The sequence below is a fragment of the Ammospiza nelsoni genome, chromosome 1, assembly GCF_027579445.1.
Source record: "Ammospiza nelsoni isolate bAmmNel1 chromosome 1, bAmmNel1.pri, whole genome shotgun sequence".
Lineage (NCBI taxonomy): Eukaryota > Metazoa > Chordata > Aves > Passeriformes > Passerellidae > Ammospiza > Ammospiza nelsoni.
Genome location: NC_080633.1, coordinates 128983486 through 128998306, shown reverse-complemented (window position 1 = coordinate 128998306; position 14821 = coordinate 128983486). Strand labels below are relative to the sequence as shown.

The 14821-nt window shown below is 37.2% G+C and overlaps 1 protein-coding gene across 2 annotated transcripts in view; it reads left to right on the top strand.

Moving 5' to 3' along the window:
- The window catches only part of RIMS2 (regulating synaptic membrane exocytosis 2), a 444540-nt gene extending 429945 nt beyond the window's left edge, over nt 1-14595 (top strand). The window contains exons 23-27 of one of the 2 annotated variants that reach the window (XM_059490825.1): nt 7664-7805; nt 9135-9247; nt 9996-10097; nt 11057-11196; nt 11655-14595. In XM_059490825.1, the coding sequence (XP_059346808.1) occupies nt 7664-7805; nt 9135-9247; nt 9996-10097; nt 11057-11196; nt 11655-11873 (716 nt within the window). In that variant the 3' untranslated portion in view covers nt 11874-14595. The remainder of the gene's footprint in view (nt 1-7663; nt 7806-9134; nt 9248-9995; nt 10098-11056; nt 11197-11654) is intronic. The other variant, XM_059490816.1, reaches the window with a different exon arrangement.
- The last annotated feature ends 226 nt before the right edge of the window (nt 14596-14821 follow it).

The window sequence follows — 14821 nt, the reverse complement described above, 5'->3', positions numbered from 1 at the left end:
TACTGTACTAATGAAGTGGCTGTAGATGCCAAAATTGATAAGACCTTTAAAAAAATTAAGCATAGAAAAAACTATACTGTTGCAGGCAAAGCAAAGAGCCTGACAAAAAATCATATGTATTCTGGAAAACTAAGGGAAAAGTAGAAGAAACTGCAGAAAGATTGGCATTCAAAGCACAGCATACTTATAACTGAGTTAGAAATGCCCAGTATATTTTTAAAGCTGTATTTCTCTAATAGTTGTGTTTCTCCTCTGAGCTGCTGATTACAGTGCAGCATGTACCTGAATAGCTGACAGATAATTTGAATGTGGCTGTAGCAGCAGCAGTGGAGCTACAGTGCATGATAGGGTGCATCTCTGGTGGTACCTACGTAAACGTGTAAAAACCCATCTCCTATCTATGTGCTGTAATTTTCATTTTTCAATGTCAAGGTCAAGAATGTAGTCAGAAGATCAATGCACTGTGTTGTCATTGTTTCAGTTTGGAGAGGTAAATGTTTAAGAACAGTAGTTTGAAAGTAGGTCATTACAATGTGAAATTTGCTCCGTTTTTTGTGAACTGTGGTTATTTAAATAATGGTATTTGCATAGGATCATTATTCATCTTAGACAAAGAAATGGAGGAAGAGCTGTTTCTAATTTGTGTAATCTCAGTAGCCATCCAAGTTCTTGGCACCATCTACCTCATTAAGCCTTAATAGAGGGTGTTGAATTGCTTCAACACATTTGCTACATCATTCAAAAATGCTGCCTAGATCTGTCTGATAGTGTATGCAATGACCCTTGCTACAATAAAAATAATACAGGTTGGGATAAAGAATAGTGTTACTGCCACTATTCCAAATTTAGAAAGTATCTCTCACTTCATATAATGAAAAAAAAAAAGCAGTTCTAAGCTCCTCAATATATGTACTCTTTGCTGCTTAAGCATTTTTAATCTGCTCTTGACAATGCATGAAATAATGGTTATTAAAAAATACATAAGAATGGTATATACATCTAGAAAATTGAGTGTTCATGTAAACATAGAAATCATTTCCTCTTGAAACGGCAGAAATGGTTTCTGTTTGCTTTGGATGATCATCCTTTGTCATTGGCAAAATCAGAGACTGGATGTAAAGAGTTCCTGTGGTTAAGATGTACACCTATCTAGTTGTACATCTATATTCCTTATATAAATTTTATACAAAATTAGAATGTAATTCCACAAAATTACTTTCTCTGTTTTTCAGGATTTTAATAGATTGGGGATGAGACTGATTTTCCACTGCTTTGCACTTTTTGTAGTTATATAGATTGTTGTACAGGATGTACAAAGTGGATATAAAATGCTACCATTCTGTTTTGACACATGCACAAAATACGTACAAATGATTATAGATCTGTTACATTTGAATGATAAGAACATTTATCTGTGTGGAGATCATAACTGGTCTAAATGAGGGCTCTTGAAGGTCTGTTCATTCAGATCACTTGTCACATGGGAGATACAGCTGTGGGCTACAAAGACATGTGCTTTTTGTTGTACCTCTGTGTTCAGGTTTACAGCAGGTAAATGGCTTTTGGCAGGTAAATCCTCAGACCACACCTAGAACACTGAGGGCCTTATCAGTAACAGAGACCTCTGCAGTGGTGCTGGAAGGGCCTGAGTGGCCGTGTGTAGTTCTGTTCCTGATCTGCACCTCACTGTCAAGATCTGTAATCAGCACCTGGAAAACAAAGGATCCAGCCAGACCTGCATAGCCTGTTTGTTGTTGTATAACCAGAGTCAGATAACCAAAAGTGGGAATTACGTCAGCACTAACTGCTCTCTTCCTTACAGCTGTGGTTAATTAGTTTTGATTCCCTGGGACAGCCTCTCTTATCAGGGGTAAATTCTTTGTCAAGGAAATGGCCAAGCATCAGACCTCTGTGCTGTATATACTGCATATATATATACAACGAGTCTGATGCTGTATATACTTTTCTGGGATCACCGGGAGTGGTACTTAGCACTGGTACTTGAAAACAAACCATAGGGTGTTCAAGATAGTTATTTATGCTTTTTATATGTAGCATGTGATTCTGAATAATAATGCTGGGGTTACTAAAGTTTTAGGAACATTAAGTACTTATTGTACTTATAGCATGCAGGAAAGCAGCTCTTTGTTTACAGTTCAGTCCTGTAAAAATATTTCAAAAACCTTTTTGGGAACATAAAACCATGAGTTGAAGATACTGAAGTGATGGGTTCCACACACAAAACCAGTTTCTCTTTTCTGATGCTCTTAACAATTTGTTGAAGGATCAGTTAAAACTGGAGAATGGGCATCAGAGCAACAGTGAAATTACAGTGGAAGATGTAATTAAGATGTGGGAGAGAATAAGGAGCAGGTGCTTGCCTTAAACCACAGGATTGCTCAGAAGCCACATGGCAAACTGACTTCACATCACATGGCCACACCAAGGCACAGAGTCGGCTGAACATACGATTTGCCATGGCAGGGAAGCAGAATGCGGGCAAAGGATGCTGCAATCTGGCCAGGAGCAAATGACATTCATGATGCCTCTTGGGTCCTGTAGGAAATTCATCAAGAATGGCATGCCAAATCTTCTATACCAGCCTTTGACCAGAAGTCCAAGCAACAGTTTTGCAGTTGATTGTTGTTGATTATTTAATTCAGTTCTATCTTTTATGTTTTCTTAGGTGCTGTCTTGATTAACCATGCCTCTATTATGGCCAGAGGAAGAAACAAAAAGAGTAGGACAAGAGTGAAAAAGTGTTCCTTGACCAAATATGAAAAACTAGTCAGGACTCCCAAGAAATTTAAAAACATATGGGGCAGACTGACACTCAGCCCAGACTCTCTCACACCTTCCAAACTGAAGAGCTCTCTTGCTGAAGGCAGCTCTGCTTTGGGCATATCAGTGCAGGCCATTCCTGTCCCAGTCATAATTTATCATTGTTTTACATTCAGATACTCATGGAAGCAGGAACTAGAATGCAGATCTTCCTTTCTTCCTTACAAGTAAGAGAAAGACCCTGATAACAGTTTCCCCTGGCTCTGAAATGCTCTTTGGGTTTCAGAAATGCTGACAGCATGCACTGTGAAAATATCCATTGGAAGGATTGTAACCAAAATTTCATAAACTGATTGTTAGCACTGGCCCAAGAGAATCAGTGAAATGAGCTCAAACTCAAGTGGCAATGGAATCCGTACTGCCCAAATCCTGCTTAAATTAATAGATTCTAAACTGTGTCTTCTGCTTGGGGTCTGTGGGTAACACAGAGAAAGAAATAACTTGGCTGTGCTTCCTAGTGCTTCAACAAGAGCTAAATGCCTTCTTCAGTGCAAACAAAACTTGGGCTACTCCAGAAACAGAGCTGTGCAGCTGTAAGGGAATTTGAGACCTCCCCTGTCTGCCTTTTCTTCTGTAGGTTCACATTTTATTAGACTATCTTTTATCTAGCCAGTTGTTCACATATCTGGAGTGGGTAACTAGGTGTGTAATTATTTTAGTCTTAAAAAATGGGCACATAAAGGCAGCTTGTTCTCTTTGTGGATCTAACTCCTGAGTTGAGATGACAAGGCTGAAGGAGTTTTTATGCAGCTTTTCTGATGAGGTGGGGAGAGCAGAGAAGAGCCACCTCAAGCACTTCAGTGTGTTTCTGAAGCCACAGCTGCTCTGTACCCCCTACAAGTCCTAGCAAGAGATCACAGACCAGCTAGGGACTGGCATAGCCAGCCTGCCTGTGCCTGTGCCTTGTCTTCTTGTGGCTCTGTGCCTGCTGGGGCGCAGTTGTAGGAAGCTCCTGCTGAGGGCAAACTGAGAGCTCTCACTCTCACCACCAGCAGTGGATTTCATCTGGCTGGATCCCAGATGATGGAAGGTAATCTGTTGCATTCACTGCAGTTTTTGACTTCTCATCTGCTGCTGAAGATTGTATCAGTAGTTTTGCATCCCTAATTTGTAAGTGATTTGCACTCCAAGTTGTGGGAACAAATAATTCTGTGCATAACTTAGAAAATGTGGCCTGCGGAGTCTATTTGCAGCAACCATATTAGTTAAATTACCAGTGTGATTAACTGTAAGAATGAGTGTGCTTTCATAAATACCAGTGCAATTATTTCTGGTAATTTATTCCACTCCTTATGATATGGCTGCGAGAATCTGAGCTAGTGTTTTTCAGATAATATATTCCATATTTTGTTGGGGGACTTGAGGGAAATTTCTTTTTGCTGGGGCAATTAGTTTATACTAATTTGGAGAACATTTTCAATGTTATTTTTTAGAGTTTAGGAAATGATAAATAAAATTATTTTGATTGTAGGTACTCAGCAACGTAAAAACTAAGTACACTTCTAAGCTCTCACTTCCGTATATTTTCATTTGTTAAGATTAAAACAGCATGCATAACATGAGTGTATATATAGATTAGGATTATAAAACCAACCCTCACTTTTGCAGTTACACTAGTTAGATAGTTATTTCTGAGTGAGTGTTTCATTCCCAAGTTACTTGTGTAGCTAGAGGTTAGTATTGCTGTAGTTGGGTTCATTTCAGCTTGTCTTGGTGAATGCTTGTCTTGACAAATATCTTTTCCAAAATTATCTGTCTTGAAAGAAAAAGGACAACTTTAAATCTTTTTTTTTTTGTTTTTCCTTTTGATTTGGGTCCAGTATGGAATGCAGCTACATGAGTAGTTGAATTAGCACAAGAGAGGAGTTTCTTTTTTCAATTTCCAGGCAGGAATGAGGAAAACAGTTTGGCTTTAGTAGAGTGATATGATCTTCAATCAGATGCTCTACCAGCTACAGCTTGGAAGTCTGGCACCAAAGGCTATTTCTTTAAGCTGAGCAGCAACTTTGTGGTTTCATTGCTGTTTGAAACCTTTTTAATTTTTTAATGCTGAATTTATAAAACATAAAGTATGGATGACAAAAATACTATCTTTGCTTTAAAATGGTTTGAGGAATTGTAGGATTATTTACTGATGGAAGGTCAGATCTTTCTCTGGAGATCATTCGAGAGCACTGCCTTTTTCTATTGAAAATTAGGAAATAATTATTCACATAACCTCCTTTCAGCCCTCCTTAAATTCCATGCTAAGGTCAAAATAATTACTGTTTACCACTTGTACTTACACAAAAGTTGGATATACTACACATCTAACTTTCATGGTATATCAAAGTTGTATCTTTGTGTGCCTGTTGTCATATGAACCAGACCACTTATTTCAGTTAGAATGAATGTGGGAAAGTAAAACTGCATTAAATTAAAGTTTAGAGGGATGCTGTAAACGCGTGTGTCTATGAAGACTTGATTGGCGGTTGCATGAGTTCTGCCTTGATTTCTCAGTAAATTGATGTGCAATGGTTATGTTCATTTTTTAATTCTGTTGTTCTACAATGAAGGCATACAGACTTACAATTCTAGTTCAGAAAAAAAAATCTGCCTTACAAATTAATAAAAGTTACTATATACTCCTTCACATATGACATAATCAAACATATATTTCTCTCAAACTCCCAAATGTTTGAAAGGTGTATGAAGATACTGAAGAATCATGCAAGATGGAGGTGTTCTTTTAAATTTACATTAGGGGCTTCATATTTACAATAATGAATTGAGAATGACCATCATTTAATGAGACTGAAGGAAAATTAATGCTTACTCATCAAATGAGTTCTTAGAACAGAGGAGTAATGTCCTGTGGGGCTTCAGAGTTGTGTGCCTTTCACATGTTACTATGATGCAGTGTACCTTTTCTACAAAACTACAGCACGATATTTTCCTGGCAGTTTGTGGGAATATTTCTCTGAAATGAGTGCTTGTATGCTAGAACAACTGGACCACTGTTGGAAGTCAGATGCCAGCTTTCATTAATTGAATATAAATAATAAACCAGCAGGCACTTGGAATGATACAACCCAAAGAAATGAAATTGTTGATTTCTGACCTTCATTTTTGTGTGTTGTAGTACCCTGGTGCCTTTTTTATTTGCATTTCTTACATAAGGTAACATGATGTAAGATGATGGGCATTTTTAGAAGTAATTTTGATGCAATAAAATTTATTTTTTCATTGTCCTGTGTGCTGAATTCATTTGCGTAGCTGAAATTCTAGAGGAAAAATTTTACTTCTATTATTGTTACTATTTGTATGTACTGATTCAAAGTGATGGCCTTAAGGAATATGCAGAAGGCTTTTAATAAGCAATATTATTTGAACCACTCATGATACTGCTGTAGAAATGTCTCACTGCTGCTATATTGCAGAGTTATTAATCTTTCTTGACAAGGAGACAGTGGTTTTCAAGGTATTTGTGGTGTCTAGCTCCCACATCACTACATTTCCCATGTTCTTTATTGTCCTAATATTCCTCCTGACTGAGGGGCCTGGGAGACTTCAACCCGCGCTGCAGCCCTAGGACAATGAGTGCACTCATGGAAATTGAGGTCTGTCTCCCATTCCCTGGCCAAGGGTGCAGATCCTCTTACTCTGAGCCAGTTCCTGTGCTCACACATTCCCCCTGGGGTGTGGTAGTCCTCATCCCAGGACAATCTCCTCCTTTTGCTCGTTTCCTTTTTCAAATCCCTAATGCTTCACCATCCTCACAGGTCCAGAAGTTCTTCTGACCTCTAGCACGTGACAAGGCAGAGAAGGTGTAAAGGGTAACAGATGCTACAAATAACTGCACAAGAAAATTGAGTCCATTGATGTCCTAAGATATTGGATATTACTCTGCCCTCATTGTATCAGTATTTAAGAATTATTATTATTGTAGTGTTTTAAACTTTTTTTCTCTTTTATAATACCAGTATATTACACATAACTGTGCTGCACTCAGAGGTGCATAGAGCAGATTAAAAGAAATAAGTATGCAGAATTCCTTGTCCCAGTGCAGGGAACAGTGTTTAAAATCAGAAATTACATGGAACATCTGTCTTATTCATGAAAGAAAAACTGAGGCTTCATTCCTACTCATTTTATCCAATTGAGGTCTTGATCAAAATGCCTACACTAAAAAATGCTATTGTATTGTTTGAGTATTTTTTCCCTTGTCTAAGTAAAATTAAACTATGCAAATAGATAGAAAAAATGTTATTCTTGAAGGTGGTAATAAAGTTTCTTATTGTGCATATAAATACTGTATATTTTAAATATAAATTAAAATTAATCAGCTAATGAATAGAGAAGAAGGCATAGGAAGGCTTCTTGATTTTTAGTTTACTATCCTCACTGATGGATATCTGTAACTTGATTTAGGAGATAATGACCAAATGCTTTTAAAACAATAACCCATCTGAATTAGAACATTTCTCTTCAGGTTTTGACATCATGGTAACATTTTAATTTAATTCCTAAGAGGGATTTATTCATCCAGGGAAAATATATTTTAAACGCGCTAGACTATGGATTGTTTAAATCTGGTTACCTCCATGGGCAGACTTGTGTTGTCTGACCTTGGAAAGCACGTGGCGACAGAACCAAGATCCTGTAAGGATATTTATGCTGCTGTTTTCCTGTTACTAAAAAACTGATGCATTTTAAATGGAAGCTTTGTTACAGGTCATTAATTTGTGGCTCTGACTGTCTGTGCCACGTGGTGCAGGGGTGGGCACGGCTGCCCAGCTGCGGCAGCACAGTGGCATGGGGGCTTCTCTTTTGTCTCCAACAGAAGCAGGGGGCAAGAAGCTGCGGAGCACCGTCCAGAGGAGCACGGAGACAGGGCTGGCCGTGGAGATGAGGAACTGGATGACTCGCCAGGCGAGCCGGGAGTCAACGGATGGGAGCATGAACAGCTACAGCTCCGAGGGAAAGTAAGCAGCATTTACACTGTGGTTTCCTGACATTTCTCCATGGAACTAGTTGTTAGAGGGAAGCACAGTGAGTGCTGTAGGTCCCATTCAGTCAGAATTCCCTTCACAAACCAGTGTCATTGATGGACTAAGCCTCAGTCTTCCCCTGTGAGTGAAAAGAGTCTCCCAGTGTTGGTGCAGGAAGGAGGAGGATCATTTCTGCTGTGCCATGAGAAGGGCACATCGGGGGGCAGATCATCATCATGAGGTGTGTCAGGAGGGGAAGCAGGTGCAGTACTCCAAGTAAAACACAGATATGGATAAGTTCTGTTCCAAAAACTCCTGGCATACGTCAGTGCTATGCAGAGCAAAGCATTTCCAGAGCATTTCCAGGTCACTGGACTCAAGAGTTTTTCAAAGATTCTGCTGCTTTTAACCTGAAGAAATTATCTGGGCAGCAGTACAAGTCTGTCACGTATCATGGTTATCATAGCATCATAAAAGCCCAAGTTAAAACTTCTGAGTGATGTATCTGAGACATAGCCTAGAGAAGTCTTATTGAGGGTTGATTTATTAGTGGTGTTCATCTGTGCTGCACAATATATATTGTGTTTCCAAGTTGGTGCACTATATGTATTTGAAATGGACGTTTCTTAATGATTGGTCATTACAAATGTCATTAGTTCTTGTTGCTCTGTAATGGGTACAGATAATTTATGGCAAGCATTTTAATTTTAAGTTACTTTGGTCCTTTGCCACAAGGGATTTCAGTTCTATTATTGAATAGACGTCATTCTCAAAGACATTTTCAACAAAATCTTTTGAATGAATGGCAGTTTTGAAAATAGCAACCAGTATTTGGTCTAATGTCATCATTTCACTGTGTACATTTGATATTTAACCATTGAATTCACAGTAACTGAGAAGTGTGAGCAACGTAACATTCATGTAACTAAATCACTGGTAAGGGTGTGTGTTAGTATCTTAATGAACTGGTCTCATATCAGCACTAATTAACAGTGACCTTTAATGCATTAGAAAAGGAGAACATTATGGAAGAATACAAATTTGGAAATTATTGAGGAGAGTGCTTTCTTTACCTGTTTGTTTATATGCTGGAGGCTAAATTGCTGCTTGTTGCACACTGTGGGATTTCAAAAATTACAGTAATTGTTTGGTAAGTTCCTTACAGTACTACCAAACCCACAAACATTAAGTGCAAAACATCTAGAAAACAAAAAGCAAATCCAAGCCAAAACAAAACAAAAAACAAACAAATAAATAAAAACACAAACAAAGGGCAAATTTAAGTGTATTTTTGTTTGGTTTCTTTTTCAATATTATTTCTAGTTTGATCTTCCCTGGTGTGAGGTTGGCTGCAGACAGCCAGTTCAGTGATTTTCTGGATGGACTTGGTCCTGCCCAGCTTGTAGGACGACAGACATTGGCAACGCCATCAATGGGTAAGTGTTTAAGTGTTTATGCCCTCTAGATAGGATATATTCTATTTGGTCAGGTAGTTAGAACATAAAATTTATCTAGAGTCCCTTTAAATATGGATTTCTCTTGTGGTTTTGAACAACTCAGTTAAGACCAAAGCTGTAACCTCAGCCAAAGTTGAATGTAATCGTGGATGCTTATGAAGAAGTGCAAAAGTAGAAAGTTGCTTTGAAAAGTTCAGCCTTTTACCTCTTCTTCAGTTTTCCATCTTTAAAATGGGACTAATGAGACCAAACTTTTCTTTGAATCACTTGGATAATATTGTATAAAAATCTGTAATTTTGGTGCAAAATGTTTATTACTGTGTTTAGAGGCTTGTGTATTCACAAGTTATCTTTTCATAATTTGTCGTTAACTAGAGCAATGGTGAAGAGATTTCAAGCAGCTTTACAGAGCTGCTTTGTATAAATTCCCTTGCTGCCTTTTTTTTAATTTGAAACTCTTAGGAAGTAGAAATTATTTTGAAGTAAAAGAGGCCATGGAAGATGGGAGAGAAGGTGTTATTGCAGAGTTTTTAAATTGTTTACTAACATAAATAGCAGTGAAGAGGGTAAACCTTAAATTACATAGTAGTGTTAAAATCCAGATCATACTTATTGATGGAAAACAGGTGATAAAAGTCACCACGTATTCATCCTAGACATTTTTTCAACATTTCGTATACTAAAGTAGTTTTGAATTACAATGCTGGGATTTCTTTTTGTTATCTAGGAGATATTCAGGTGGGAATGATGGATAAGAAAGGACAACTGGAAGTAGAAATAATCCGAGCCCGTGGCCTTGTTGTAAAACCAGGTTCAAAGACACTGCCAGGTAAGGAAGAAAAACCTTAGTAACAATCTTAGCACAGGGCCAGGGCTTGGACTTGATGATCATAATGGGTCCCTTTCAATTCAGTATATTCTGTGATTCTGAGAATGGCATTCTACATAAAAAGCCTGTGGCTTTTCTGTTCAGCTTTGCCAACTCTTAACAAGTTCAAGTCCCAGTAGGTTATAATGTTGTGTACTGAAATGCATATTGTATTGAAATCAGAAATCAGCCCTACTTCGGGAGGAAATGAAAAATCAGGCTGCCAGAAGACCTCAAAGTATTTTTGGTAATAGCAAAGGCATCCTTAGTTATGGGGTAGGAAGAAAAGTATATACTGAAGATTTTATATAGAAGTCTCAGGAATGAAGAGGGAATTAAGAGATGTGGAATAGGTATCTACTCAAAAAGTAGACCACTATTTGATACTTACTCCTTCTCTTATAATCTGATGTCCTGTAACGCTATGTAAAAAGGACAATATAATGATATTTTTAGCAAGCTCTTCTGCCAAAATAGAAATTGTGTCAGAGTCCTTTCTTCACTGATTTTCACCTTGTAGATAATTTAAAATTATTAAAAATTTGGAGCATTGATCCAGATTTCACCAAAGTCATTGCAAGTCTTGCATTTACTTAATAGGCCTATTTTGCATATTGCACTGTATAGGGATGCTATATATAGGAATACTTGATTTGTTCAGGTCAAAATCTGAATTGTTCCATGGTAAAAGAGACATACAAAAAGAAGTCAAGAAAAAAATACACCCAAGGAGAACAGTAAAGAAAATGCATGGATGCTTTGTATGGGAATAATTGTTAATATTGCTTGTGGATATTTCTTCTTATAAATTATATATCCTTTAAAAGCAGATTTTTATATGGTGATAGAAAGTGTGTGTGTACACAAAAAAAAACTGGACTTCTTCTTTACCTTCTGTTTTCTATTTTCATTCTTCTAAGCACCATATGTAAAGGTGTATCTATTAGAAAATGGAGTCTGCATAGCCAAAAAGAAAACAAAGGTAGCAAGAAAAACGCTGGAACCACTTTATCAGCAACTTCTATCATTTGAAGAAAGTCCCCAAGGGAAAGTTTTACAGGTAATTTGCATAAATGTTCCTCTGAACCTGAAAATGTCACCTGTACAGTTTTCACTGAATGAGTTTCAAACTTCTTTCAGGTTTCATTTGGCCGTAAATGCTCATATTTTATATACTTGCTGAGCACATAAACACTACAGTAATAGCTATTTATGCCAGTAGAAATTGAGTATGCAAGTAGAAGGGAGCAAAAGTGAGTTATAGATTATTTTGCTTCTGCTGTATGTATGGGCTCCTCTCACTGGGCTTTCCCTGCTATCGTGGGTAACTGTTGTTTGTGCCCAGATCATTTCTGTCACTGCATCATGATTAGGATGCACAGAACTAAACTATGGTAGCAGTTGGATATTTCATTCCTTACTGTAATTAAACAACCAGAGATTTTTGACAAATCAGATTAAAGCTTTTGACATTTTCACTAAAATTTTTCTATTTTCTTGTGTTTCTTTACCTAACAGATAATTGTTTGGGGAGACTATGGACGTATGGATCATAAATCCTTTATGGGAGTGGCACAGATACTTTTAGATGAACTGGACCTGTCCAACATGGTGATTGGGTGGTTCAAACTTTTCCCTCCTTCTTCCCTAGTAGACCCAACCTTAGCTCCTCTCACTAGAAGAGCTTCCCAATCATCTCTTGAAAGTTCAACAGGACCTTCGTATGCTCGCTCATAGCAGCTGTGAAACTGTTGTCATAGCAACCAGCGTTACAAAAAAATAAAATTACAGGTCGCAAACCCTGGTAACACTGCATGCTTAATGTTGTGTCTTCTGAGCCTGTTTCTAGGGCTGCAACGCGATCCTGTGTTCTCAAGGAAGTTGCACACATTGTGCCCTACGGAAGGCCCTCAGGTGATGGACTGAAATCATGAAGAACTGATAGGTTTGGAGTTCAGGGACTCAGTTTTGGTCCAATCTGAAGCCATGGACTAAACTAAAAAAAATCAATCTGTTTCATGCAACAAAAGTCCTTTTCAATGGCATATCTGTTTTGTTGCTCCCTTTTCTTTATTTATCTGCCCTCCCCTCCTAAAGTTTGGTTATGCCACAGAAACGGAGTTACCCTCCCATGGAGCCACGTTACAAGTCAGTGGATTAGCAGACATTGGAAGAAAAGAAGAATCTAAGGATGATGGAAAAGTCAACTGGCACTTGCAGCAGTTGCTTGAGATCTGAAAACTCTTCATATTGAAAAGGTTCAAGACTTAAAGTGGTGGGCTTCATACCTCCAGCTGTTCACATGGTGAAACCCCAGACATGATGGACTCTCTGAAAAATAAAGTTCTGTGGATATACTGTACTGTATGAAATTAAGAAACTTTTTTGCATGGACACAGATTTAGCTGAACACTTAAATTATTTTCTTGGGGCTGCAACTTGCAAAACAAAAAAAAAAAAAGAATAAATCAGCCATTTTCAACAGTTTATATTATTTTTAAAGATAAATTTCACTAGTGCATGGTTTTAAAGGGAAGAGAATGCAACAGGGTGATACAAAGACATACCACGTTTATCATTCTTTAAACCAGTCATGGTCTGTGTTTTTGCAGACTTATATTAAAAATAAAAAATAATTTCTAGCAAAATATTTAAAATTCTGTTTATGTGACAAGAAATAAGTGTAATATATTAAATTTATTTAAATGTAAAAGGTACAAGCCTTGTAAAGTTCAACATAATGTGCAAATTGTACACTTCTTTTACCTCCTTCTTTCTCTATGTCTCCTCCCAATCTCCCTTCTTCCTTTTGCTCTTTTCCCCCTCTACCTCCCAGGATGATCAGCATATTCTAAAATGGCTACCTTTTGACTTATTACTGTCTTATGCCCCATATTTGGTTCAGGGTTGCAGATTGTTCTGCATTTCTGAATTATTTGAGAAAATATTGTTTAAGAGCTTACTTTTTTTCAAGCATGTTGAAAAGGATTTTGCAACATGGCTTGGGAGTACATTAATGTAATTCAGCATGTATTTGATAAAGAAGATATTTGAACTTTTGCAATTTATTGTACAGTGCATGGTAACTTATTTTCATTTTTTCTCACCTTCAAATTGAATTCTACAGCAAAATACTGGAATCATGTGGCCATTGTAAGATGTCTTCAATAAATTTGTGTTCAGCACCAGCATCTTTCATTCAAAGACTGAACTATTATTTCTTGAAGGTTTTTGGAAAGAGGAAAAATTAAGTACCTGATTGATTTTTAGGAAACAAATTTAAGCACTTTTATTTGCACTAAACCAAATTGATTGCTACATTTTTGAAATAACAGAAGCAACAAAGGTTACAAATCCATACAGTTCTTCTGCTGTAAAGTTCAATTTTCATAAATTACATTTCCATTGCAAAAGACATAATTAGATAATATCAGTCTGGAAAGTATCAGTCTTTGGTTGGTAAAATAGCCTTAAAGAAAACTTCTCAGTACCACTCTGTCAGCTCTTTGACACCATTGCCAGAACCTCACTGCAGTTAATGGATCTTCGGAACCCTGGGTTTTGTAGCAGACAGTAACTACCATTGGGTGGTGCTGCAAGTTCAAGCTTCTCATTAAGTTTCGTTATTTAAAGGGAATGTAACTGGCTAATGTTTAATAACAAAATATCCTTTTCTTTTTTTCTTTTTCCTGGGTCTTTGTATGCCTTTAATACCTACTTAAGGTTTAATATTGAAATCTTGCAATAATTTTTGAAGTATGTTACATTTACCTTTATGGCCACACAGAATTATTCTGAGTTTATTTGAAAATCTGTTGAAGTTTCCCATTAACAAATTGTACATGCCTCATAAGAGGGAAAAAGTAATAACAGTATCACTTATAATGCCTTTTACTTTGTGCAATATCATAGAAAATGAGATTGTGTCTTGTCTGCAGAGTTTATATAATGGATTATTGTTAATAGACAGACTGGTAAAATTATATTTATTGAAATAATTTAGACACCTGTCTACCAGCAGCAAATAAATGCTACTAACATGCAGTCTACAATATCCCCTAGGATATTAAACAGAAATACATAACCATTTTCCTGAAACTGTGAGATGTGCTCACACATTCTTGTATGCATAGTCCTCTATAAATTATTTCAAATTTTAAAATCAAGGACATGACGCATGGAAGGTTTGTACATAATTGTCATTATGCAGTATTTATTTTAAAAAAATTAATGTATTTTTTTTAATTTTCACACGTCTGCAATTCTACTTATGGTTTAGTCATGTAAATAGTACTATTCCAGTGATCACTGCTGTCTTGTAAATAGTACGTTTTAAAAAGTTAAAAGGAATTACAGTTGGGGAAAAAAAAGGGCAGATTAGGCCTGTAATGAACACCAACTAATGTAAATCAAACTCATTCTGGTGATGGTATTTAACACTTTAAATAAAACATTTTCTTTACAGAATTTGTGTGCAGAATTTTGTTGCTTTTCTCTAAGGTGGTCAGCAGCATCCTCCCGCGCCCTTCGGCGGAGCTGGTGCAAGCAGCCCATGCAGCTGGAGAGCAAGCTGGAGAGCACTGTGCTTTTCCTCTCCCACAGGGCTGCAGGTGAAATGCCGTGTCAAGGTGCCGCTGTCACTGCCAGGCTCAGGAGCAGTGGGAGCCAGCTGTGCCCAGTGCACG